This window comes from Colletes gigas, unplaced genomic scaffold, assembly GCF_013123115.1.
Source record: "Colletes gigas isolate AHSC1104 unplaced genomic scaffold, ASM1312311v1 Colletes_gigas_Sc00026, whole genome shotgun sequence".
NCBI lineage: Eukaryota > Metazoa > Arthropoda > Insecta > Hymenoptera > Colletidae > Colletes > Colletes gigas.
Genome location: NW_025106655.1, coordinates 2,105,926 through 2,132,442, shown reverse-complemented (window position 1 = coordinate 2,132,442; position 26,517 = coordinate 2,105,926). Strand labels below are relative to the sequence as shown.

Sequence of the window (26,517 nt, the reverse complement as noted above, 5' to 3'; positions counted from 1 at the left end):
TCATACAAATATTTAGATGTAATTGTCCGTGTGCTCGTGATTCTGCTACATTCGCTATGTATTACAAAGTATTCTGAAATCACAAAGCTAGGCCCACGGCATATATACATCATCAATTGGTCTCTTCGGTCAACGAAAAACATTAATTAAAACTTTGAACATCATAATAGAAGATTTATTAACTGCCACTCTACATTGTCGCGAAATATTTTCTACATTACATCTCGATCGGACCTTTAACTGCTAACGTAATCTTTTTATAGTAGTGCCATTAACTCGATCTAGAGAATTTACGGACTATCGGGGTGAAAAATAATTTCTCAAAAAACCGAAAAAATAAAATTCAGTAGTTTATCGTGCCTGTTGTTTAAATTAGAAAGAGTTAGAACTCGTTTGGCCAAAAATCAAAATTGGAAAGATCTGAACGAGCTGCAGGGATCTTCGTTAACTCGTTGAGCTATAACAGGAATTACAGTTAGCAATTAGAGGTCGTTAGTGCCTTCTTAATCAGTCTCGTAACTATGCTCGTTGACTGTTTATATCAACGTGTCTTCGTCCTGGTTGGGAAACACTATCAACAGGGAGTGTTGAGAAGTGGTTCTTTGGCTAGAAGTCAACAGAGCTGTCTTCTCTCCTCCGCTTCCGTTGATGGAGCAATCAGGCGAACTACCGTCGAAAGCTATGACGTTCGTTGTGGTGCTGCTGGTCGAAGGCATGTCGTTTAAATCCGGGGACGCCAACGGTGGCGCTTGAACCGGACGATTGTTGCTGCTTTCCAGCGATACCAATTGTATGCTGTACGATTCGCGATAACCGGACGTGCTGGACGTGTCCTCGTCCCACGAAACGTCCGACGTTTGGAGACTCAGATGATGATAGTGATGACAATGGTGGTAATGGTGATGCAGGTTGCCATGCATTTGTTGTTGATCGTTTGGCACGTTATTGCTTTTCTCGCAGTCCGACTGACGGATCGACGAGCTTCGTCTGGAACGAATGGACGACGAGTCCGAGGGGATGTTGAAGTTCGAAGGTTCCCTCGTCGACATCGGTGACGTTCGTACAGACAGTTGGGTCGTTAATGGCACGTGTGGCATATCAAACACTTGCTCCGTCCCGATTTGTGCCACCTGAAAAGGAATCGGTACATTAAGGCATCGCAGATCAATTAATTCCAATTGATTCCGTTTTGAACATCGTTACCTCAATGTGTGCCCTTCGACTCTTTCTCAGTCGGAACGTCTTTTTGCTTTGGCCCATAGATCGTTGTAAACGAGGTTTGTCTGGTCGCGACTCGCCTGAACTGTCCTCGTTTGGACTGGTCGGGCTCAGCTGACTCGTCATAGTCTCCCCTAATGAACCAGCATTCGATCAATTCGCTTTTATTATCGAACGCTAATCTCTATAGAATCTATCCATGCTGTTCTTTAAGAAATTAACTAATCTCCAACCCGATGCGTATCCTGAAGTGTACGTGATAAACAACAGTGTTCCGCGAACTATGATTATTTCAACATCGCACTATATCTACTTGCGAATAGGTACCTGTCGAAACATTGTCGTATCTAATTAGCAGATCAGCGTTTAGTAATTTCTACTTGTATCGAACAGACGACCCTGAACGCGACTTGTCAACTATTAGAATCGATAACTACGCTCTTACTATAGATCGTTCTCAACGGAATTTGTCGTTTGCTTACGGTTACGTTCACGAATGTTTTTAACAAAGAAATTAAAATTGTCAAAGTTGCATTGCATCGTCTTTTGAGTATAATTCACGCGTCTTTGTTGAGGCGTGAAGAAAATATGAGCATGGAAGGACAGCAAAAGAGTAAACGCCTGATAATTATAGAGTACAGGGAGTAAAAGGAGAAACAAGGAAGAATAGTAGATAAAAAAATATTTGTGTAGAATATCTGTGTGTAAAATATAAAATGTCCCTTTGAGCGAGATCGACCTAAATACTTCCATTGTCTTTTACGGCAAGAAATGGCTTACAAGAATCGTTTGTTCCAAGTGTACGCGTATTTTCGAAATTATATCTTTTTCAGTTGTATACGTGGATGATTTGGAAATATGTAATTTAGCTTTTAAAAGAATTTTCGTAGAACAAAAATATGTATATATTGTTAGCAAGTAAAAAGAAGTGAAGTAGGGGTGTTCTAATGAAAATTAAATGAATCGTGATATATGCAACGATGATAGCGACGGTCGAAAATAATCGTGAAAATGGCTTGCATCAGTTTTGAACCCTTTTAACGACTATTATAATCTTGTAATCTACTAAAGTTTATCTTCTGACGTCTAACACGATTATAACTCGTAACGTAACGAGTATTAAAATTTTGGGAGTTAGATCTCCGTTAATATCGGTTTTACTCGTGACTAAACGTATCGTTCGTTGATAAATTTCTCCCTATTTCTCTTTGAAACATTCTGCAGAATTAATTCGCGTAACATACACACTTTCAATGTACTTTGAGCGGCCAACGTTACTTTCATCGATCAGAAGTAACGTAGAGGCCGTCGTTAGCTGCAATTATAATATATTTATTTGGAACAGGGCTCAGAATTTACCTGATGAGTGCCTAAATTCTACGGAAGATAGAAAGCGCAGTTTTGGTGCCTTTTGATGAGTTAATATAGGATGAGGCTTAACATGGTTACGTTCATCGCTAGTAGAAGGTGGTTGGGATTTATCTGAAACATGCCACATTCAACGTCTAGAATGAAAGGAAAGACGACAAATGAGACAGACCACGTGACGACGTCATTGATATGCCGATACATTGTTTACAGAAATTGCATTAAACGCTCACGAATCGTTCTGTGCGATCACAGACCGCGTAGCGTTCAATGCAAGTAACGTATAGTACGGTTTCGCGATATTTTAATGTCGTTAAATCGGATATCATCGTGATACGCTTCGCCAATATTAAATCTGAAATGAACGAAAGAATTAAATATGAATGGAACGTAGTACAATGTGCAGAATGGGACATAATTCGCAGCACAACACCGAGATTGGACGATTTCTCGGTGAAAGATTCACGAAGTAACGCGAATTGAATTCTTCTCGTACGAGATTTCGTTTGTTTTAAATTTCTTCACTGTATATATAACTATAAACAAATGAAAGCAGCGAAGGTACCCAGTGTGCAAAATATTTCATATTAATATTTTAAAAGACCGTTTTCCAATTTTGCTACTTACTTTTGAGTCAGTTCATTATTTGTACTCTGAATTATGTCCCACTGTGTATAAAGTTGATAAGGTATAGACGATGTACTGTACAGTTATTAATTGTTTGTCGGGGTTGGGGTACGGGGTTGCTTCGATTATGGAAGTTTTGCGAGACAATATGTATATCTGAAAGTTCAAGTGACCCAGGACCTCGTCGAATACCAGAAAAGCACTGGAATTACGAAAATTGTATATAGAATTTTAGATGTATGCGTTTCTTCGTAAAGAATACTGTGTCAGTCTGTATGAAAGAAATGAACTTTCGAGTACAGAGATCGTAGCGTGATTAGATAAGAATGGAGAAGCAATAAAAAGTCGAAGCAACTACGTGTAGTGAAGTATATATCTACGTAACGACGAACTGAATACCAGCCGTTGGACATTACCATTGTCTAAATACTGCTGTATAAATTAAATACAATCGTGAACTACATTTAACGGGAAAGATCACAACTATAGTAGAAGAATATAATATTGTAAGAGATATGTGAAAATCGGATTCATGTATTCTCTACAGCAGGGGTTCCCAACATTTTTCGTCAGACTTTTCCAACACAATTATAATTTCTTCCAATGCAAGCATCGACTCGTTTGCATCGTTCGACAAATTGAAAATATTCCTTTATCGTAAAATTCTGTTTTATTAAATTCAAGTAAAAGGGAGTGTGTGTTTTTCATATAATTTCGAAAACGAGAGAATTTTTACACGGGACGTAACATGTTCGATTTAATCAAAATGGTGGTTTTCTGTACTTTGAGAAACCCTGCTTCCAGTGTGTCGAGTAAAGTTTCGAACAAATAGGAGAAACGATAAAATCCATTTTTCTCGTTAGCGGTGACATTTAAAACTGCGCAGAGACGTGTGTTAAATGTACAAAGAATCCGTCGAATCTCTCTGTTCGTGGAAACAATAAGAAAACACCATCAAAAAGTGTGATCGAGAGGAGCACACAGAAAGGGAGATAAAGTGTACAGAGTATAACAAGAAGTTATGAGATACGGAGAAGCGTGACAAGGAACACACCAGCAGGACGTTCATCATAGATTTCGGTGAAACTTGACTGTTAGAATCTGCTTACCTCCGTTCCCTAGCTAGCAATGAAAGCAACGCAATGATCAATGTTTCAATATACGATCTAAACAGGAAGGTCCGAACGATGGAATCGTGGATAATGGAATACAAGCAATGCGGACCGATTTAAAGCAGCTTTTAAGAGGTTCGGTTCGTGAGAGAAATTTCTATTTTGAATTTAAGTCGCTCAATCGCAAGCCTCGCTGTCGGGGTATAAATAGAAAATAGAAAAATGTCGGCAAAAAAAATTATATAAACGGTCGAACGTAGAAAATTTCGTAGCAGTGCCCTGTAGACAATGGCTCGATCCAACTGTGGTAAACGTATCGCAATCGCTCAGAAAAATAACGAAACATTTATGAGAGGCTTGCAGTCGCATCGGAAATATGTACTTGAAGTTGGGAACCGTTTCATAAAAGTTTCTCGAAAGCAATCGAATACCTGCGGGCATCTGTTGTTCCGCGGTCGGTTCGATAATACCAACGTCACTGGCTTCGCGAAGAGTGGAAGAACCCACGCTCGTACTAGAAGCTGACCCTGAAACATCGATCATTATTATCGTTAAATAATTTTGAATCAACGACTAGAATTGTTCCAATTTTAACGAATTTTCGGTTTAATTTAAAGTCTCTGCGTCACGAATCAACCCCTGTCCCGGGTAACTGAACGATCACAGGTCTCGTTTGCGATCAGTTATACGGAAAACAGTGTTATTTTCGATCAATGGCGCAGAATGGAACTATAATCGTACCACGTGCTGTGTGTATACCGTTTGGCGGTGCGGTTACTTGACTCGGTTGCGACGTCTTGACAGTCCCGCTTGAATTCGATAGATGAATTATGTGTGGGGCGGATTGAGGGGCCGTGGAATGGGAAATCGGAGTTTCCGCGGGCGTGCGATTTATATGAGCTCTGGATCCGAGATCTCCCGTCAGAAGTTCGATCAACAACGATGGCCTTTGCGTACGGGGCTGCCCTTCGTTCGCGGGGTGCATATCTGCGACGCTTTTCTTCGGTTCTGGCTGCATTTCGTCTAAATGCAATGATCACAATACGGTATATACATGTTCTATTTAGGGGGTTCACACTAACAGTGGTTTGAATTCATCTGGGATTCACACACAGTGATGGGGATAAATTCAAAGATAAGGGAAACATTCGAGAATTACAACTTCAGGGAAATGTAAATATTGTAGAATGTTAAAAGTTTCACACTAGCAGTCGTTTGAATTCATCTAGGATTCATCATACTGTAGTGGATGAATTCAGAAAAATTGCGAACAGAATTCATGTAAATATTGTAGAATGGGTTTGTATGTGACCATTTCTTCCAGGATAAAATTGTGTCGAGGAAAAACGAAACTAAGGTAATTATAAAAAAAATATAATATTCTTATCATAGAGATTGTATCAAATCTAACTTACTAACCGAATCTCCTATCTTCTATCTCCTCTTTCAGGTCCTTTAATTCGTGTATGAGGTCGGTCAATAAAGTGCTACGAGATTTTGGTACCGTTTTGGTGTCTCCGTTAATCTTTGCGCGTATGATACTCTGCATGTTTCTCTCGTGTTCGGAAATGGGCGCTTGGCCGATTTTGTGAACGATGAATGGAAGCATTTGAATGTAGAGAGCGGTACGATGAGTGACCACGAATTCTATAAAATTCCAGAGGTACGTGGACGCCTCGTTTCGTTTGTTCAACAGGCGCATTGTGCGTAAAATCTTTGGCCACTCGGTCTTCAACTCCATTTCAAAGCATATCGTCATTATTTTCAAGGCTGCAAAAAATCGAACGACGTCTTTAAAAATAACGTAAGAGATCAACTTCTCTTCTGGTTTAGATATATCGATATCTCTCAGAATTGAATTCCGTTCAATAAAAATTAGATCAGTTTTAGAAGGTCCCAGACTTAAAAATCGTTCGATTGCTCACCTAAAAAGGCAACTTGATACAACGTCAAGGACGTTTTAGTTAAAGTCTTCGAGTCTCTTGCTACGAATGTCAAACTACCCGCTCTCATATCCGTCGTAGTTTTGAGATTCTGAGCAGTTATCGGTACTGTCTTCGTACTCGGTGGCCACAGAGTGTTCAGCACCGCTGTCAAAGTGAAATTTATGTCCGATTGCCTTAGTTTCGTCACATCTAGAAACACAAGGATCCATTTTCGATTTACTTTCTTACGAGTACCATTTTTGCGTTTTACCTTTTCTTCCGGTGCCCACGCGCAGAAACAACGGTATTAACAAGTTAAGCAGTATGTTTTCCGTTCGAGTTTGCGTGGCGAACATGGCATGGCCGCCGCACACATTGTCGAGAGAGTATCCTTCGCTCAGAGATATCACGTGAAGAGCTATCAGTCGAAGTACGGTCGAGCAGAAATGTTGGGGAGGTATTTTGCTCATTAAAGCAGCCGAGGAAGCCGAGGTCACATCCTCTGGGGGGGTGTCTCCGATAATCAGAGACTACGTACAAAATTAGAACTTACATTCATTGATATCTAAAGGTAGATTCATATTAATCGCGTTACTGAAAATTGTTACTGTATTCAGTATACTTGTTACACAAAATGATAATTTTTGTCTGCATCATAACCAGAGATGGCCTGAATGTTTTGGAATATTTTTTGTTTATTCGATTAGTGAATATAGTAGTTCACAACTTATTTAATAAAACACAAAGCGGAAGGATAGTAGTAAAATAATAACTGTAATACCTGACAAGTACTCAGCAATGTTTTCAGATACTGAAAGTGTGCAATGTAAGGACACTTGGATAGCGTTTCGTAAACTCCCTTCAAAAGATCGCTCGCCGCCGTCCAGTCGGTGTTCCTTCTGATGGAGGCTTTTTTATGTATTTTGCTAAATGTTTTATCGAGCCTTCTTAAAATAGTCGTCAACGCGGGTCTCATGTCGTCGTTGGACCACTCGGTTGAGGGCAAAATGTCGTTCATGTATCTTCTCAAACCACGACAACCCATTGTCCCCGCGTCGTACGGGGATATTTTTAACAGGGTGTGGGCTATATCTGCCAAACGCTAACGATCAATCATGAATTTTACGTTTTTTAATCAATTGAAAACTTCAGCATCGTACGTTTACGTGAGATCTACTTACTATATGGCATTTCGAGTCTAATAGTTCGATCATCTTCCCATCCTGAGACTTCTTGTTCAGTTCAATTAATCTAGCCGAGCATCGAGCCACAAAGTCCCCTACCATGTTCAATAATGTGTCGCGTGGCCGACGAAATTCGTTTTTATGGCAACTTTCGGCGTAGTCGTTGTCTCGATCGTAAAAGGTGCGAACTTTAGAGTGTTCCATGTACTTGGTCGTGTGAGTTTCGTCCTCGAAATCGAAACCAGGCGAATACGGACCCTTTCCATAGTTTCTTTGACTGGATCCTTTATGTTCAGGGCTCGACTTTTGCGGGCCGTTGTAATATCTGTGAAAACATCGATCTTCCATCACCGAATCTAAAATACGAAGCACCGAAACTTACTTCGTGAGAGCCTCCGAATTATTAACCAAAGTCTTCACGGCTATGGCCAGTTGATTTATTATTTCCTTCTCCGTTTTTCCCTCTCTGTTGTAAGTCGGGGACTGAATTTGCTGCACGTAGCACGGCAATATCGCTTCCAATATAATCTACAAAGTATAAGAAATTACAAGAACGGAAGAACTAACGTAAACTCATTTTCTCTTTTCATTTATTGTCATATAAAAATGACGTACCAACATTTGTTGTCCCCTGACGGAGTCAGGCGCGTAAGCTATCACCATCACGCAGAGTGAAATGCAATCCAACACGTTGACCATCTCGTTTTCGTCGTGATAACAGAAGTCGATAGCTTTCAGGGGCTTTTCCTCTTTCACCAGTTCGTCTATGTTCAAAGGATCCGGCGACGGGGTCTCCAAACTTAACAACAAATTGAAAAGACACGTGGCGGGGACCTGCAAATAATTTTCAATATTTTATACGAGTATTCTTTGAATTAACGAAGCGTCGAATTAAAAAAAATGGTACCTTGTGCGCTTCTCCGTGAACGCTCGTTTCGTCCGTGTCCAATATGGTGGACACGCTTCCGAACATCTGAAGGATAAACGGTTTTCGATTCATCAGGTAGAATTGCTTGACAGCGTACTCCACCGTGGTCGTCACTAATTTGTTCGTTTGGTGGGTCGAGTACAATTGCAACAACGTCGGCATAATTAGTAAATAGCCGTTGGTCGAGAAAATGTTTTTGAAATTGTGCGCCGCGTTTATGTACGTGGCGACAACGTAACGCAAAATGCAAGAATCTTCGCTGTGAAGGATGATCGCGCCGTTCAGAACGTTCAAGAAAAGATGGATGTCTCCGGAATAGGCGAAATTGCCCGCCATCGCCTCGAACATCCTCGCGATCAGTTTCACCCACATAAATTTGTGCATCACGTCCAGACCGAGAAGTTCCTATACGGTGAAATAGAGAAAATTAAACAAGCATTTGCGCCAAAATATGCCAGTAACGTTTCTCCTAGAACTCTTGTTGCTAATTAAGAGCGTCCAGTAATTTGATTCTACGCGAAAATTTGAATGAAAAGTATAGAGTAAAAACTTTCATTATTCGTAGTAGAAAAGACGAAGAATTTATACAAATTTTACTGTAAACTTTTGGTAGAATTTAGTTTGAAATATCGTATCGCGTTGGTTGCTTACTCTGCCAATTTCACCGCCCTTGTACAAATCCAAGTCCGCTTCCAGGGCTCTTCTTGGAAAGGAGGGCAGTTTCATTAGTTCCTCGTGAAGAAATACCACCCTCTGCACTACCATGTCGACGTTTTTCAAAATCGCCCACGTTAATAGAACCTTTCCAATCTCGACGAACTTGTGAACCAATTCCTGGCGTTGCAGCGCGTTGAACGCGTCTTCCGGTTTCATGTGAACCAGCTCGATCTCGGAGAATTGCGATCTGCCCTTAAAAAAGTAGTAATCCCGAACGTAGGACGACGGGTTACGGATTTGATCTGAAATTTGTATATAAATTTCAAGCGAGAAAATTATTGGATAATCGAAAAAAAGGGAAACTGTAAATTCCAAACGATACGCATAGAATAATATAAACGGGTACAAACGTGTTTTGTAGTCCACGAGGAAGTATTCCCGTTGTTTCGACTCCTCGATGCCAAAGTAATCTAACGATTCCCGGAGTATTTGACAGAATTGCGTGTCCTCCTGGACCGGAAATTGCGAGGGAATTCCTCCAGCGTCCGGATCTTGTGGACCGTGCACCACGATTCTTTTCGCCGATGGCACGTTCGCGGTTAATAAAATCGAGGCGTCGCACTGTTCTTTCCGCAGAATTTGCTTTAGATCTTTAAACATTATTCCGTGGACGCTGTGGACCACCTGTAGAAACAAGAATTGTAAATCTCGCGTTAAGAAATGTTCCTAGAATTGCCTTACCATCCACAGAATGGAGAGGGCCGTTCCGATCAATTGTTGCCCTTCTTCGTGGGGAGAACGTACGTAAAACATTACGTAACCGATTATGTAATTGTACAAGGCGAACGCGGCCTGTTGAGGTAGTTTCGGTACAAAACGAATCAGGTGTCTCAAAATTTTAAACATCAATTCTTGCTTCTCCCTGGTGAGACGCTCCAAAACGTAACGTAGAAACAACGCACTGTCTTCCACCAGACAATTCCAAATCACCTAAAGATAAAGAAAACGTCACGCGACTCGATTTATTTGTTATTAACATAACTTTCGATCGGTTCCTCACTTGATATGCTATTTCGTAAACGGCGCTTCCGTCGTTCGAGACGCCCGCGTCGTCGAGCAAGTAAATGATTTGAACAATGGCGGAACATAAGGAGGAGGGGAACAGCGATGGCGCTGATTGGCCGTGATGGGACGTGTTTCTTGGTATCGTTTCACCCGCATCCTCGTCCCCAACGTTTCCTACGGAAAACGATATTATTCTTAACTTGTTCGATGCATCGATCGTAGATCACACAGAGATATCTAACCCTTTGCACTCCGGAGACTTTTCTTCGATCACTTACTACTAACTCAACACACACTTTCTTACAAAATATTTTTTTTTACATTCTTTGCTTATGCATTTTGTCCTATATAATCACTTTAAAACAATATCGTTGTGTACATCCAAATTCTTTGCTGGATGTCCCTTCAGAGGGGACAGCCGAGTGCAAAGGGTTAAGAAACTGGGACAAGTATAACGGTGGACAAATACCTTCGTCGTGATCGTCTCCGACGGGGCTGGGTTCGTACGCCGCTTGCACGGTAATCGGTATAGTCGTGATCAAAAAATTCTCCCTCTCTTCTCGTTTCTTATCATCCTGCGCCTGTAAAGCCTTTTTTATGAGTTCAGTTTGCTGCTTCTTACGAGTTTTCGTTGCCGTCACCAGAGATCTCTAAGTAATAGTCATAATGAACTCTACTTAATCGCTAAACAATTCAGGATCTACGATACACTCACCGACGATGCCCTCGGTTCAGACTTACATGATGCTCCTGATTGATCGTCACTTCCTCCACCTTCGTTTTCACCTGCGGCATCCATGGCGGATCGACGACAGGCAACGATTCGATACCGATTTTCGGGGACGGTAACGTGAATTCGATCCCAGGCGGCGGTACCTTGAACGTCAGATGGGCATTTTCCTCCATTCGCGGCCAAACTTGATACCTCAGTTTCCATAGCACTTGGAACCTCAGTATCGCGTTTATTCGCACGTTGGTGCTGCTGTGCTCGAGGCCGCGATGCATCAGCTCGCTCGCCTGATTCGGGGCCCGTACGGCCCCGACTATGAACAGGGACGCTGCAGACGCTGCAACTTCTTGGTTCGACTCGAGCAGAAGCTCCCAAGCGATCGGTAGAACGTCGACGAACAACTCTTCCGTCATTACGACGGCTCCTTTGACCAAAGTGGCCAGCGGTGCATGGAATATGTCCTTCACTTGAGTCTTGATGTACTTCAGAATCGCCGGATTCTCCTTCTCCCATTCGTCTTTCCCCGATCTTTTGGAAGATTCCTTCCCTTTCTCGGAGTCCTGGTCAGCCAAATCCTTCGAGGAGTCTCGTTGCGTTAATCGAACGGACTGCGACCCGTCTATGTTTCTGTCGATTCTACGCAGAGAAAATAAATATTCGAAAGGAACGCGGATATTCCAGATAATTTATTTAAAATATTACTTGAATTTCTTTCCCACGCTGTCTTTTCTTCGCACGGGGGACACCTGCGTGCTGGTTTGCTCGGACACTTTGCGACCACGTTTGTCCTTTTTGTTGGCCTCTTTCTTCTCGGCGTCGAAGTCGAACATTCCCGTGCCGTTCAGTATCCCGAACTTCTCGCCATAAATTTTCCTCACGGACTTGATCAGCCTGCTGCTGGCTCGCATTTGACGTCGATGGCAATGCGGGTGGCAAAAGTTCTGATGGGAACAGTAGATGTTGAACGAATTGGCGAACTGCACCAAGACCTTCATCCACGGGAAATTTTTGTTGGTTTCGTCCGTTTCGTTGCTGTCGCTGGGACTTTCCGGCGGTTGATCGTCTATTAATATTCCTGGAGATTCTTCGCCACTGATTTCACCCCCGAAACCGGGCTCGGAAGTGTCGCTTCTGTCCGACAACGAGCTCACTTTTCTCTTCGATTGGATAGAATCCGCTCGTCTCACCGTATCTAATCATCAATAACGAATCCATCGATCACACATTTAATGGCTCTAAAATTTATTTTAATACTCACAAGCCTCGCATTCGGTGTCCTTTCCTTCCTTGGTACCGCGTCGAAGTTTCAAACTTCGTTTTTTGAACGAACCAGTCGCGTTTTCCGCGGTACCGCGTCGAAGAAGAAATGGCCGACCTTGCGGCGGCTGTACGCGTTTCACCTTCTCTTTCTCAGCGTTCTGGGAATCCTCCCCCTGAATCGTAATAGTCGATTTGCTACTACCCTCCGATTCGTTATCGGGCTCGTAAAGAACAAAGCTAATTTTGCGTTCTGCTGAAAGTTCAATTCAAAACGATTAGATTAAACACCTTAAAATGAAGTAACGTTCCTTCGTTAATAATACTCATTATCGTGGAATCAATTGCTAAATACATATTAATTAGAAGTTTATGTTCTATGCTCGAACGTTGAAATATTATGTTAAAATTCTACGTGTGCGTTTTTTTCCTTACTATAATGATACTTACGCGCTACCTCTCGATCGCCTACGATCGATTGAAGACTTTGAGCCGATGTTTGCGAATGTCCCATCGACGAGAGTGCCATACTCCATCGTCTGTTCGCTTCTCTGCTGTACATTCGTTCCCAAGGCGGAGGACGTTCTTTCGTTAAAAGTTTATTGAACTTTGGCAGAGTTTGATAAGTCTCCCTCAAGAATGCAGTCACCTCCAGCAGTAGAATACAGGCAGCAAGTCGCAACGCGATAGGACACTGGGACCCATAACCGTTTATGCTAGCTAAAATACAATAAAGGAAATACTATAAAACTCGATAATTCACGAATTATAAAAAGAATTCAGGATTTTCAGGAAGATAAATTGAATATAGGAGTGTAGTCCCAGGATTTAGTTTTTCTTATTTTTGTTACTGTCTGCCCTGAAAGTCTTGACTTGCCTTCGTCGAGAAAATCTTCTTCCTCGTCTTCGATGATCAAATCTCTTTGCTTGTTTTCGTCGGAGACCATAGCTCTCATTTGATCACCATTTTGCTTGTCCTCGAGTAATAATTCTTCCAATCGCGCACCAATAGCCTGTTCGCGTTAAACATAAATCAAATTAAAAAATCATTAATATTTTATAAAATCACGTGTCGAATTCTAAGTACCTCGGCCCATTGGTAAAACAATTTTCCAGCAGTCCGTTGCATAACATGGACTCTGCTGAGTACCGTGGACGTATTCCGATTGTTAATGGGCACCGACGGACGAAATATGGGAAAGTTCATTTTCATCCAGGTCGGCCATTGTCCCTTGTTACACAAGTGAACGAAATGGGCGCATTCTAGCAGCAAACACGTCCGTGCGACCACCGGTGCGTACGGCTAAATAAACAAAAATGCACACAGCGATGTTGTGAATTGCTTTAAAAAACTTATTTCGGTTCGTTTGCATATGAAATCGATTTAACGTTGTATTGAAAATGAAATATTTTTACGAGATCTAAGATCGCAGCCATTAGATAGTGATCGGGGACCGAACCCGGTTGGCAAGTCTCCAATAGGAACGAAAATCTTAGCATTCCATCGAAAACAGCGTTGCAGGGCACCAGTCGTCTCTCTTTTAACACCACGAATTCAGATTCCCTCGAAGCTTCCCCAAACTCCATCGAATTTCTTCTGCTGAAATCTGGTTAGAACGAAACCTGATTCGTGTCTTAACGATTATAATTTTAATCAGATCGAAAGAAACGAACAGGGTATTTCATAATATACGGGGGTAGATCGGAGACACGAAAGAATAAAAATTGTTGGTCCTCTTTTTAAAACAACAGAGACAAGCCTAGAGCTTCAAACTTTTTATATCGTTGTGTCCTTTCTACGTCGATTCCACATATTATCAAACCCTCTCTGGTAATTTGTTCACTCACAACTTCCGGGCACTTCTTCTAAACTTTCCTTCTTCTTACTTTTTCCAAAGCCAATTTTCGTCAGTTGGTCTTCCACGCGACGTTTCGCCTTCTGCAGAGTCACGCCCACGCTTGCGTAACAAATATTTACGATTATTATTCAACACTAGATTCGCGGGGCCTATAACTCATAAATATTGTTTGAAATTTTAACGATACGAATGTAGATCCTAATTAAAAGGAAAACAGTGAATTAAGCGAAGAACTCAGGTATCGTGAATATTTTGGTCTTTAACATAAGGGTTAAAATTCTCGAATAAAAAGCTTATCGAGATTAACTTACCTGCGTCCCGATCTGGACGCGCTACGATAATAACCATAATGAAAACTGGATTGCCTAACGAAACTTCCGTCCGTTGGCGATTCGCTGCTTTCGTGGCTGTCGGTAGAATCGGTTCTGCCATTTTCTTTTCGAAACCAATTGACTGAAATGAATTTAGAAATTAATTTTTATTTTAATATCTATCTTATATATCTACATTTTTGTTTTATCATTACCTATACTACCGATCTGAAATCGAGTCGATTTCCGAGTTTTTCCAGAGCCTAAGAATTCTATTCCCAAATTGCGTTCGCTTGGCCTTGGTGTGAGTATGTGATGTTTCTTTCTCAAGTTCCCCAAAGGACTTTGGCTAATTTTCGCGTTTTCTTCGCTCAGTTCTGTCTCGAGGAGGCTCTGGAAGGTTCCGATGCACGTTATCGCAAATATAAAAAATATGTACACGACGTGTGTTCGTTTATATACGCACTGCACAAGTAGACGACGTGCTCCTTTTCTTGAAAAGGAATTTCCGAGTTCCTCTGTCGTCCACGGTGTAACAAGTATCCCCTCCGATGTCCGCGTGCTCCTCCAAATCTGATTGGTGTATGTGTCTAGAATAAATGTCAATATTAGGTCTGGAATTAATTTCTAGAACATGAAATTTATCATTAAATGTAAACTCAATTCCCGATCAAGATTGATTACAGAATATATGCTAATTTCACTATTATTTGAGTACAAGACGAGACTATATTATTTTGCTAGCACTTGAATGAATATACTTCTATTAATATTTGGTTCTTCTTTTATTTTTATTTATTTTTACCTGATAACACGGGTCGTTTGAATGTTGCTGTTGCACCGTTTGTTAGGTCGGTCCGCAGAGTCCAAGATTCCGCTCAGGATGACTCGACGGAAAACACCCCCGTGTATCTCTTTCACATAAGTCATGAACTGCCGTAGATCGCAGTACAAGCTTATGTTTTCCTGTGATTTCAGCTCTTTGAGCGCTTTAACGAAACGCGTGACCAGCGTCTTGAACACGCAGTTAAAAATGTGACTTTCTATGCCGCGTGAACCATGGCCGCCGAGCCCGTAAGTCGAGATCGCGTTAGCGGAAGCTGTCGCCGCCATATTGGCCGCAGCACCGGATGCGTTCGAACCGCCTAGCGTCCCACCGGAAACCATGCCGCCTCCCATCAGATTCACGCCGTAATTCGTCGCGTATCCGCCCTGGGATCCGATCTCTGGCGATTTGCTCGATCCACGTTTCTGATCTACGGCGGAACGATCGAGCAAAAGTTATCGAATAACGCATAGAATTGGAATTCAAGGGCAACGAAGCGTCTGCGATGTACATGTTAATATCTCGGATGCAATTGGGTTGAAAAGTTCGTGAAAAAGGGAGCTTTGGATTAAAATCACGATGGACGATCGAAGCGTGGCAACAGAATCGAGCAACTTCAAAACCAAACAAATACACACGTAGCTTTTTTCGTTTCCCTCGATTTACTCACTAAGTGGAGATAACAACGAACTTGGATCCAGGCAGAATCCAATGAATGCATGAAAGAATTCCAGAATCTCTGGTATCGGTTGATCGCGCATCATCGATCGCAGGAATCGCGAGAACTGCTTCGAGCTGGCTCGATGCAGCTTTGTGAGGATCGTTTGGGCTTGCGAACGACAAAAGTCAGCGTGAGGACCGCGTATTCCTTCCGAACAGCTGTGCGGGCAGCCCAAGTGTTTCAGTACTCTGATCACGCAATTTAATAGGAGATTATGCGACGAGGTCTTATTTTTGTCCGTCTGACTCTGTCTATAGTCTTGTTCGTTCTCGGCGTTCTCCTTTTTCTTTTCCGTGCCCGATTTTTCTATTACCGTTCCTGACTCTGAACATATAAAAATAAACATTGAAAATTTAATATATTTGCTCTACGAGATTCAAAAGTTAACAATTTTAATTATATTTCATTTACCTGTTAAACTGCCGGTCATCTCATCGCGAAGACATTGTTTCATCACTCCCATATCCATTAAAAGTTCCACCAAATTCAAAATATTTTCGCACACTCGTAAAGAACAGTAGTTGCTGTCTCGTAATGCAACCGAGTGCACTGCCTGGCGAAAGAATTAAAAAGTATTATTAACAAGAACGATCGAACGAATAGTTCCCTATAATTTGAAGTTAATGAATCACTTTTTCTTTCGGTGAATTATTATTTACTCGTCCAAACTAGTAAGTTTGTAAGGATTTTGTCGATCGTTAAACGATTCTAGACTAATATACTTTGCTATCGTATCTGTGTACACAAAAAATAGATTGTAGACTAATACTAGGCGAGATATAGAAGAAAACAATTGTTGTCGATCGTAGCTACACGAAATCTGTTCAAACAATTGTTTTTCCACGGAATTATTCCAATATTGCATAGGAAAGCTCACCTTTAGAACTACTTGCAAATCGATGTCACCTTCTTTGGTGATGTAACAAGATGATCCAGGCGCTTCCGGTATCTCGTCGCTGGCATACGTGATGTTAGAATCTGTTTGCGAGCGTGTAAGACTGGGCTTCCTTTCGGAATCTAAACGATTACCGCGCATGCTAATAACGTCCAACTGACTGTCGATCGAAGCCTACCAGAATAAAATTTAATAATATATTTTAAAATTGGCCAAAGAATTATGGTTCGTCGAGACGTAAAATTTGAATATAAATTATGTTGTTTTGTTACTAACCTGCCGTTTCATATAGTCGGGGGATGGCGTGGGCGTGTGTTCCGTGACGGTGATAATGGGATTCGGGGCGGTGTACGATTGACTGTAAAACCGACTTTGCTTCCTCTCGATGCGAGTATCGCCGACGTACCTACGAATTGATCGATTAGTAGCCCAGCGCGATGCAATTATCGCATCGATCCTCCCATGCCAATTTCCAATGTAAATCCTATCTAAGCACTAGAGCTGTTCGAGTATTGGAAAAGAACCGAGTCAGTTATCCGGGTCCGAGTCGAGACTCGAACACGTTTTCGGTAGCACGATTATTCTTTCTCGAATTTCCTTCGGATGTTTCGAGCCGATTCCTTCGCGTTCCGAGTTTCCTTCGAATCGCTGGAACACGTATGTACGTGGAATACTCTTATTCCAGCGACTCGAACGAATCGAGCGATTCGAAACATCCGAGATACTCGGGAACGTTCGAACTACTCGAATTTGTTTGAGTCTCGATTGAGGAAACCGAGCTCGAATTTCGAGCTGCTCGTGTGTTTCGAGTTTCCGAACATCTCTACTAAGCGCTACTGTCTGATCTCTAAAGTCCTTATCTACTTTGGTGCGTTTGCCATTCCACACAACATGCTCGATGCGTCCCTCAAATTATATTTCGCTACGTACAGTGTCTCAAAATTTTACATTATAATGCTCTCGATGGACGTAAACGATATACCAGGGGGCACTTTATACTCCGACGTGTCGCGAGTATCAGAGTTAGGTATGGTTTTCTTTCCGAGCGACGCAAGGGGCTCTTAAAGGAATTTTAAAAGTGTTCGAAGAAGACTATTAAACATTGGAGTTTGCCAAAAAATATCAAAAGTGGACGGTTGCTGTGCAGGAAATTTGGTGAGACGAGGTCGATATTCGCACAGAATTTGTTCAAATTCTTTTTGGCGCTGGATTCGTGTCTAAAATTCTTTCGAAGAAGAAAACGTGAGAGTACACAACTAGAAACGTGAAAAATTGGCTCGTTGCTAACAAATTTTCTGTTTCGACCTGCATGGAGAATACATATATGGAGTTTCGTATGATTTACAACCATAATCAAACCACGGAATTGTGAAGTAGATTTCTAGAACAGTGGGTAAAACAATGGAAACAGTAATTTTCTACTATGTTTAGATACGAAATTCATTACAATTTTTTAACTTTCACGCCCTATAAACTCCGGGGAGGAGTGACACAGGAAATCGATGACGACCACATTGGATCTACGAATGTGTTAAATTTGAATCAAATTGGTTTGGGGGGTGGGGGAAGTTTGGTCATTCCTGAACGAGGACCTTTAACACTTAACAGTGCTCTTCGTATTGTTATTTAAAATTATCTGTACAGTTTCTACACTCACTGGGTATACAAATCATCCGTGATTCTTAACACATTGTCAACCAAGCGGGGAAAAAATCCCTCTTTGTGTTATTTTATATATTTTACGCTTTTCCATAACTTTTATGTTTGGCAAAGTGTTAATAACCAGGCGATTGGTGAACTTTTGAGAAAGTTAAAGGAAAAGCAGACAGAGTGACGTGTTTACGTTGTTTCTTGTCAACGTGTCCAGGCGACTAGGGCGTGGTGTGTGGTTTAAGGATAATTAGTGCGCCCTACCGGAAGCAGGAAGCTCGTAAAAGAAGCGTGTAAACCGAACTTGCAGTACGGAACTTCCTCCGAGTGACGTTAATGACTTACCCTCCCGCGGTCAGCTCGTTAATCAAGCAGCTGAGCACGAGTTCAGGTGTGAAAAGGCGAATGAGAGATAAAAAAAAGACACACATAGAGAAACACATTATGCATCAATTTTAACGAAGAGCTTATCAAATTATGCAATGGTCCAAAACTTGTGTTGCACATGAAAATAAGCAAATTCTTTACAGTGACAAAAATCGAAGCTCTGTAACGCTTTTCTGAAACTGTTGATTTTTTAAATGTGCATATAAATTGAACGAGTAGTGTAATATCTTCGATGATTAGTAACTCTCTTAAAATACTTTGCACGTAACTGTACAGGGTGTCCTCAGTATCGAGGAGGAGTTGATCCTACGTAAAAAAGTAAATCGAAAATGGGGAACAAACTTTGTTCACGCGATTCTTCGTTTTCGAGGTAATTAAATTAGAATATTTGCTTGACGAGCCACCTAATACTATATTATTTCTTTTTAAACTGATTAATGAATTATTATATACAAAGTGCCCCATTTAAGTCGAAACTGAATGAAATTTCATATTAAAAAACGATACACGATTCTTCGATTCTTAGATTTATATAGAATTTCAATGTTCATTGATGTAACAAAGTTTTCGGATATTCTGTACGTGTAAAAGTTCAAAGTAACCGTCAGTGTTGGGTGAAAGTATGCGAATATTTCTTGCACACCGAACAAATGCGTTTCCAATTCTCGAAAGGAATCACTAGAAATTGAAGAAAGAGAATTTATTGGGAATTTAATTTTTAAAAAGAGCGATACGATAAGAATTATACAGAGCCGCATAGTTTGCCTATCCCTCGCGAATAATTTCTAAAGTACGCGTTTTGTGAAAAAGTATTTCGTATAAAAATTTTACGGTATCAAAGAGGACTTATTTTTAATTATAAAATTTATGGCAAATAAAGTTTAATATCGTTTTACATGCATAGAAAATTGCCTTAAAAAACGTAGATATATGGGTTATTAAAATCATATGAACGAAGCTACCCAACACTGATTATAAACTACGTTTAAAGAGAAATGTTATCGGTCTAACGAAACGTTTGATCGTTATCGCATTCAGCGTAAGCGTAACTACATCCTTCTGTAATACGAGTTATTTCAACTTTATTCTTTAAAGAGGTTCGATACTGGTATCAATGAAATTTCAAGAAACTTTTTGTAAATCATTCTCTTAATTAGTTAAACACGTCATCAAACCCCCTTAAATCATTTACTATTCTACCAAAGATCTATGCGCGCGTACGTACTGTGCGACGGTGAGAAGATGGCTAGTGGGAGGAGCCAATGGTGGAGGGGGAGTTATTATGCTCCAGAGTGGGGATTCGAACACCAATCAGAATCGCGTTCCTCTGTCTAGCCAACTTCTCGCGTACACACAGTACTTACACACGAATTCTCAGCACTATTCTGGTCGTTTTGAAACGCTATATAAACTTTGCACAGATATCCGTGCAAAGTTTAAGGGACGTGAACGAAGAAATGGAATGGAAAAGACGCAACGTAAACCAAAGCTGTGTGAGAATACGCGTGTATGTATGTAGCTACGACGAACGAAAAAAAATAAAATCGACGAAAGAAAATGACTATAAAGTAAAGTATAGAAATACGTTTTACTGTGTCTGGAAACTGCGTACCTTAAACTCGGCATGCTCTTCCCTTTTATCAGGTTTGTAGGATATTTCATATGATCAACGTCCTTCGCTTCAAAGATTTTCGAAATGGTCGATGTGGGCCTCGATAAATGATCGTCGCCCGTGTCAAGGCTTCTACGGCTATCCTGAGACAAGATACGAATATCCCTAAGTTTCTTATAGCGTTTTGCTGAGTGTAAAAACGTTGTAAGTCGTACGAAACACTTGTCTGATAAAGAATGTACAAAGAAACACTATCTAATCGACCTACCTGTTCGAACAAAATTTTGGGATCGTCTTGACCAATTTTCTCGAGTGCCTTTTCCGACTTTGACAACAATTTAGTCTCGACAAACGCCTTAAGATCAGCCATTTTCATTCTTTTTTTCTTCTCGCTGCCTCGTCTCGTGTGATTTGTGTCGGTATCCTGACCTGCGATGGTTACACACACGAAATACAGAAAGAGTATCGATTCAGAGGTTTCGAATAAAAGGAGAAAAGCTTATTTGCAAGTACCACTTGGCACGGAAACGTCTCGAACGTCTGGCACTTCCATGAAATCCTTCGCCACGTCCTTCTTCTTACTTTCGGGACTCTGATAAATCGATACTTCGATCTTTGGTATTGGCAAAGAATTGCTTCTTCGACGTGGCATCTGCTGCACCGATGTCTCCTCGTTGATCATGCGTAATCTAGAGTAATTTGTCAAATTAGATTGTGGGGATGAAGGAATTTCTAATTAAAGTGTATAATAATAAATTTTCGATGAAAGTAACGGTGCTTGCAGACTTTTATCAGTATGTTAGATGGTTCTCCTCGTTTTATTAAAAATATTCCATTCCGTTTAGAAAATCGTCCTTGAAATCTCGACTTAAATGATCCCAAGATAAAAAGGACATTCTGTGTATAATATTAAATAAATATACGAGCTATTACCGGTGGTATAAAAATTGCAGACCCCAATGGACGCCTTCCTCCTGCCACTGAGGGATGAAGAGACACCTCAGAACGGCTACATCTAGAAAGGTGGCAGCCCTGACGTCCGTGTCTATACCATGACTACTCATCAGTCCAGCAGGACCAGAATCGCTAGGAGACACTTGTTGCGCCGTTACAGCTTCCGTTTTCGTAGCATCTTGTGCCTCCTTTTCCGTTTTCTGGCATTTATCCACCTTCTCCTTCTCCGTGTCTCTATCAACCGAACGACTCGTTTACGGTTACGGTTAAATGTAGCTAATTAAAGGAATCTATGGAAATAGCCGACTGACCCCGTGCTTAGAGGCTTTTCTTGATATTGTCTGCAAATGTTCAGCCCCGAAATTGCTGTGACTTTTTCGATCGTCAAAGTAGACTTGGAGAAATCGTTGGTTCGACCCATGGCTACGTGAAAGATGCTAGCCTCGCCCTGAAATAACGATAGAATTCAACGATTCTTCCTAGGATGATCGTGAAAATCGTATAGAAATATCCTTTACCCCGTCTAGCGCCTTTTCCGACTCGCTGAGGGACGGTAGTCTGAAGATAACCTAACGAGAATATTTATTGATCTATTTCTTTATCGGTTCGAGTACATGAAATTGATTGGAATCATTGGGAACACTCACTACGTGCTCGTCTTCGGCGCCAGAGCTCTCTTCGGGAATCGTTTCCGGGAATACGGTGTCCTTTGGCGACGATACCCAAGAATTCTGGAAATAAAATTAAATAAAAGTTACTTTGATAGTGCTCTTTAATACATGGGAAGTCTACTAGAGTCACAATTTTAAGAATTTGTATTATATACTTACATCTTCATCCTGCTGTTTGGTGGACAAAGGTTTCTCAGCACTCTGGTCCGAAAACGCACTAGCCGATTGACTGGGTGGACTTTCGACGTCTGAAAATTGCATAATAAGTCACTTTGCAACGATCAAAGCAGTTTGTTACTCAAGAAAAGTCTCAAAACATCGTGACTGATAAATGTCGATTTCTAGACTCTTCGAGCTACATGAAACATCTTCAACAGGGTATTACAATTCGAAGTTACGAGGCATAATTTTTATTTACAACGAAAATAGCTCACTTTCCCCCACGAACACGTCGTCAGACATTTGATGCTGTTTGGACGATTTGAAGGATCGGTTCCACAGAGCTTGCGGTTTGATTCGACAGTGAGTAGTGAAACAAGGAGTATCCGGATGACGGCACTCGTACATGGCCGACCATATCTTCAAACCGTTCTCCAATCGTAGATTAGTCTTGAAGTCGATGTCTTTCAGATGGTTGCACAAAGGTGCAAACAGATATACGAACAGCTACGAAAAATAAAATTAGAATTACTATTTTAAGTTAAGTTTCAAGCGCAGAAGAAATTTCTTGAGTTTTTAAAAGAACCATACTCGTCTACGTACAGCTAATAACTTTATGAGCTTTAAAATTTTAGGTCTAATAATTTTTAATTGAATTAATAAAGGATTACTCACGCTCACAGTGGGCACAGAAAACAAATAATAAAAGGGATTTCCAGGATCGGCTTCGGTTTCAGAGCATTCTTCGGCAGCATCGAGAAGTATCCAATGAAGAATGTAAAGGAGCGTCGTTTCCATGACTCCGAGGGTTTGGAAATCTTTCCTTGAGGATTAACGAAAGCAGTTGTCGCGTTAGAAAGAAGGTAGTAACGTTTCTTAGAAAGGGGGCACAAAGGCAACTCACCTATTGTGCAGAAGATTGGCGGCGGCATGAAGAATGTAGGGAAGGGCGGTTTGGATCAAATGCCATCGTGGCACGCTGCCCAGAATCAGGCTCAAAGAGGGTGTCAAATCATTGCGGAGATTCTGAACCAACACTTTCTCGAGCGACTGTCAAACAAAAGCTCCAAGGTTATTGAACGTTAGGAAGCAATCAATCAATATTCAATTTACTGTGCAATTTCCACTAATATTAATAATCTCTTCCTATAGAGATTGTAGTGGTACGTTTATGGTTTCCAAATACTAACCGTGCAAGCTTCCTTTGTCTCCTGCGTATGCATTGAAACGCAATAAATTGAAATTAATATTCGATCGTTTAAGAAATAGAATTTTTAAATAGTAAGAAAGAGGAATAAAAGGAGTACTTGCGACAATACTACGATGCAAAGCTATAGTTACACGTTTTGTCATTGCACGATTAACGAAACTACGTGTTTAGTGGTGACGTCATTGCTGAAATTGTTCGTAAATACTTAGAAAAGTTAATTTGTTACGTTATTCTACGTGTAAAATGTATAATGTGACGTTTGGAAAGTGAAAGCCTAATCTCTTCGTTAGCCAACATGCTCATACGTTTGAAATACTTTCTATGATATTCCTAAGAAATTAGGCACTATCGAAACGTTCAATTTCTCGTGTTATTGTTTTCTCAAGATACAGATAGACTTAAATAACGTAAAAGATATGCAATATAAATACGCAGAACAAGTTTCCTTTCCAATTGAAAACTACATATGTTCTAAAAATATTAAACTACGAGGGAAATAGAGGATGCCAAAGCACGAAGTTAGGATGTAATAAAAGATGCAGTCAAACACACAACACAAGAGTAAACGCCAAAACGTTTACATTTAGAAAATAATCCTTTCGAAGCAGCCGTTCGTATTCGTATCGATAACATGCGTGGAAACAATTGTACGTAGGTAATATTGTTCGTAAATAACAAATTGTCTCTAGTGGTATAATCAAAGTAATTGGAAAGCGAGTGTAAAGTAGGTTTGCAAATACGAAAACAAGCAGACATCAGGCTCAGCGAACTTACATGATGGCCTGGCGCGTGTTGACAGAACTGCAGGTGACACGTGGCAGCGTACAGGAGGTCACTTTGTTAGTGCAGGTCGGGTAGGTATTAGAGCTGTCGAAATACTCGGGAAATGCCAATCGAGTAATCCTCGGTTTAATCGAAGTGGTTCGATAGAACCGAGAAACTCGAATATACGAGTATTCCAACAGCCCTATTAGGTATTGGAAAACAAAGCGTGGGATGTGGTTGACAAGGAACTTTTCACACGAAGTCTCAAGAAATTCGCGATCTATGATTTTTCACCCCTTTACGAATGAAAATAGAACGATATGGGGTGCACAATACAGTGGATGAAATTTCCATAAGAACGATTCGATGATTTACGAGTAGAAGTTTATTTATTCTATAAATATATGTTAGTAGCGTGCGAATACCTTGCAAACACTGCTGTACAATCAAAATAGAAATTTAATCTAGACGATCCTGATGAATTCAAACGCTATTAGATGAATTTCAGTGAAACTTTTAGGTTTGTTTCTGTTCCTGAATAATACATAGACATATTGCTCGTCTGGGTTCAATTTTTAATTATCCGCAACTTGAAAATTAATCTACATATAGTACACACATTTATCTTTTGCAAACTTTCTTTCACAACTCGAGGAATGTCGGCTAAAGTCAGTGTTAATTTTTACCGTGCATGACGCCTCGTGTAGCTTGCCCAATTTCGCGCGAATGAACGGTCTGCGAACATAAATACAATACTGAACAATAATAGAAATATTCTACGTTAAATAATACTAAGTTGAATGTTGTGTAACAATTTCTACTATATTTACATCCCTTAATAAACTCTTTCTAACGTGTCCTTTAAAGGGGATGAAAATAGATGAAGAAATTCATAAAATTAGTACACATCAAATCATGATTAAAAAAAATTAAGAAAAATTCAAGAGAATCAACGTTTCTTATTTACTGTTTTTTATTACTATAATTCGAATTTATTTTTGAACGATAGTTTGGTGCCTCACGATTGCTCTAGGATACGTAATTTCAATTATTGTACCTCAATTGTCGCCAAAGGAACATCTGAACCGGAATGGGCAAAGCCTGTTCCTGGAGGTTGCCATCGACAGACCGTCGTTTATCCATGTTTCTAGCATAAACGTCTGAAACCATTTTTTAACTCTTTGATCGTTCGACGTGCGAATCGAAAATACGAAAAGGAAAGGATTCCTACCATACGATCGGACGAAAATTATTTATTACAGGGTGTCCATTGACATGTAGCAGTTGGCCCACCAGCGTAGAATATTCCTCCGTTCACGTTCTATCGACATCGGCTGGTTTTTCTGCGTTGCAACAGATCGGAAACCTAGCCGCGACATCCGACAAATCAATTTACCTTCGATATTACAACAAATTGTTTCCACTTGGATTGGAAACGCGAACGTTTCTTACGTAACTACGCACCTGTACTGTTATTTAAATAGAATGGATCACGAATTCACCGAGAGCAAAGTATTTTTCCCCCTGACGAAGATGTTTGCACGCTTTTATCGAATCCATCGAAGTTTCCACGATTGCGTTATTCGGTAGTCGGCAGCAGAATCACGTGCCGTTCGTCCTAGTGACACAGTTGCATCGCTCTCGTCGGGTAGTATGCACTTTCCGAACGGGGGGTTGCACCACCGCGGCAGGATCGTGACTAACTGAAAGACACAGAGGACGTAATTCTGTTGGAAAAGATGGAAATGCGCGCGCTGCACTCGGAAAATCCAATGCGCCGGTCGTTTCATCGATCAGCCCAGGAATCTGCTAGTCGGACCACCCTCCATTTTCTCGAGAGCGACCCACCCTTCCAACAGCACATATCAACCCAGTTACAAGGAACTCTAGGCAACTGCCTCCCTCAGATTTTTTCAATCGAATTATTGACACGTTAACGTAGTTTCCAATTTTTTTGAAATACAAATTTCCTAGATCGATTAATAACTCAACAAAGTCACATGAGTTGTTCCCTTAGCTCTTCCATTGAGGCTGAAACGCCCAATTTGTAGATGATATCCTTCGGCATTTGGTTGGCAGTACTTGAATTATCGCTTAGTGCACTTGACCAATTTTGTGAATTCAGATCTTAAAGCTAGTGAACCCTTCTTCGTGATTCTTGATAATCTTTCTCTTTAACTATCGTCGAAATTAATATTTGAGTGTAGGCAGTACGTAATACTGTATGAAATTTAGCAAAACAATACGTACAAATTTCTCAAATTTTTTAACGAAAAGAAAAAATTTCCAAATCGTTCTGGAAAAATTATTTTCTGCTGAAGGGGTCAATTACAATCATTTTTGATCGATAGACATACCCCCAAAATCCTACGCGTTTTCGAAAAAAAAATTCGAGTAGGTGTCGAAATTTTTCGGCGAAATTACAA

General features: G+C 40.7%; 1 protein-coding gene across 1 annotated transcript; it reads right to left on the bottom strand.

The window, feature by feature from the left end:
• Positions 1-194: 194 nt before the first annotated feature.
• LOC122401650 (protein unc-80 homolog) lies at positions 195-25,776 on the bottom strand. Its single transcript, XM_043403905.1, has 52 exons — positions 25,556-25,776; positions 25,323-25,457; positions 25,149-25,251; positions 24,778-24,826; positions 24,101-24,127; positions 23,307-23,327; positions 23,021-23,166; positions 22,792-22,939; positions 22,392-22,623; positions 22,117-22,205; positions 21,934-22,017; positions 21,805-21,855; positions 21,598-21,734; positions 21,266-21,520; positions 20,846-21,021; positions 20,601-20,761; positions 20,333-20,475; positions 18,679-18,708; positions 16,960-17,089; positions 16,666-16,857; positions 16,200-16,341; positions 15,738-16,112; positions 15,047-15,497; positions 14,700-14,831; positions 14,457-14,641; positions 14,242-14,383; positions 13,920-14,029; positions 13,488-13,678; positions 13,159-13,374; positions 12,949-13,084; positions 12,522-12,791; positions 12,073-12,327; positions 11,517-12,006; positions 10,826-11,450; positions 10,554-10,734; positions 10,080-10,258; positions 9,761-10,009; positions 9,430-9,703; positions 9,014-9,321; positions 8,342-8,767; positions 8,050-8,268; positions 7,817-7,962; positions 7,432-7,759; positions 7,032-7,352; positions 6,522-6,780; positions 6,251-6,460; positions 5,745-6,095; positions 5,067-5,348; positions 4,757-4,846; positions 2,578-2,700; positions 1,204-1,352; positions 195-1,130 (listed from the first exon to the last, which is right to left on the bottom strand). Exons 3-52 carry the CDS (start codon positions 25,232-25,234, stop codon positions 537-539), a joined length of 10,566 nt encoding a protein of 3,521 aa, XP_043259840.1. The 5' UTR covers positions 25,235-25,251; positions 25,323-25,457; positions 25,556-25,776; the 3' UTR covers positions 195-536.
• Between the last annotated feature and the right edge of the window lie 741 nt (positions 25,777-26,517).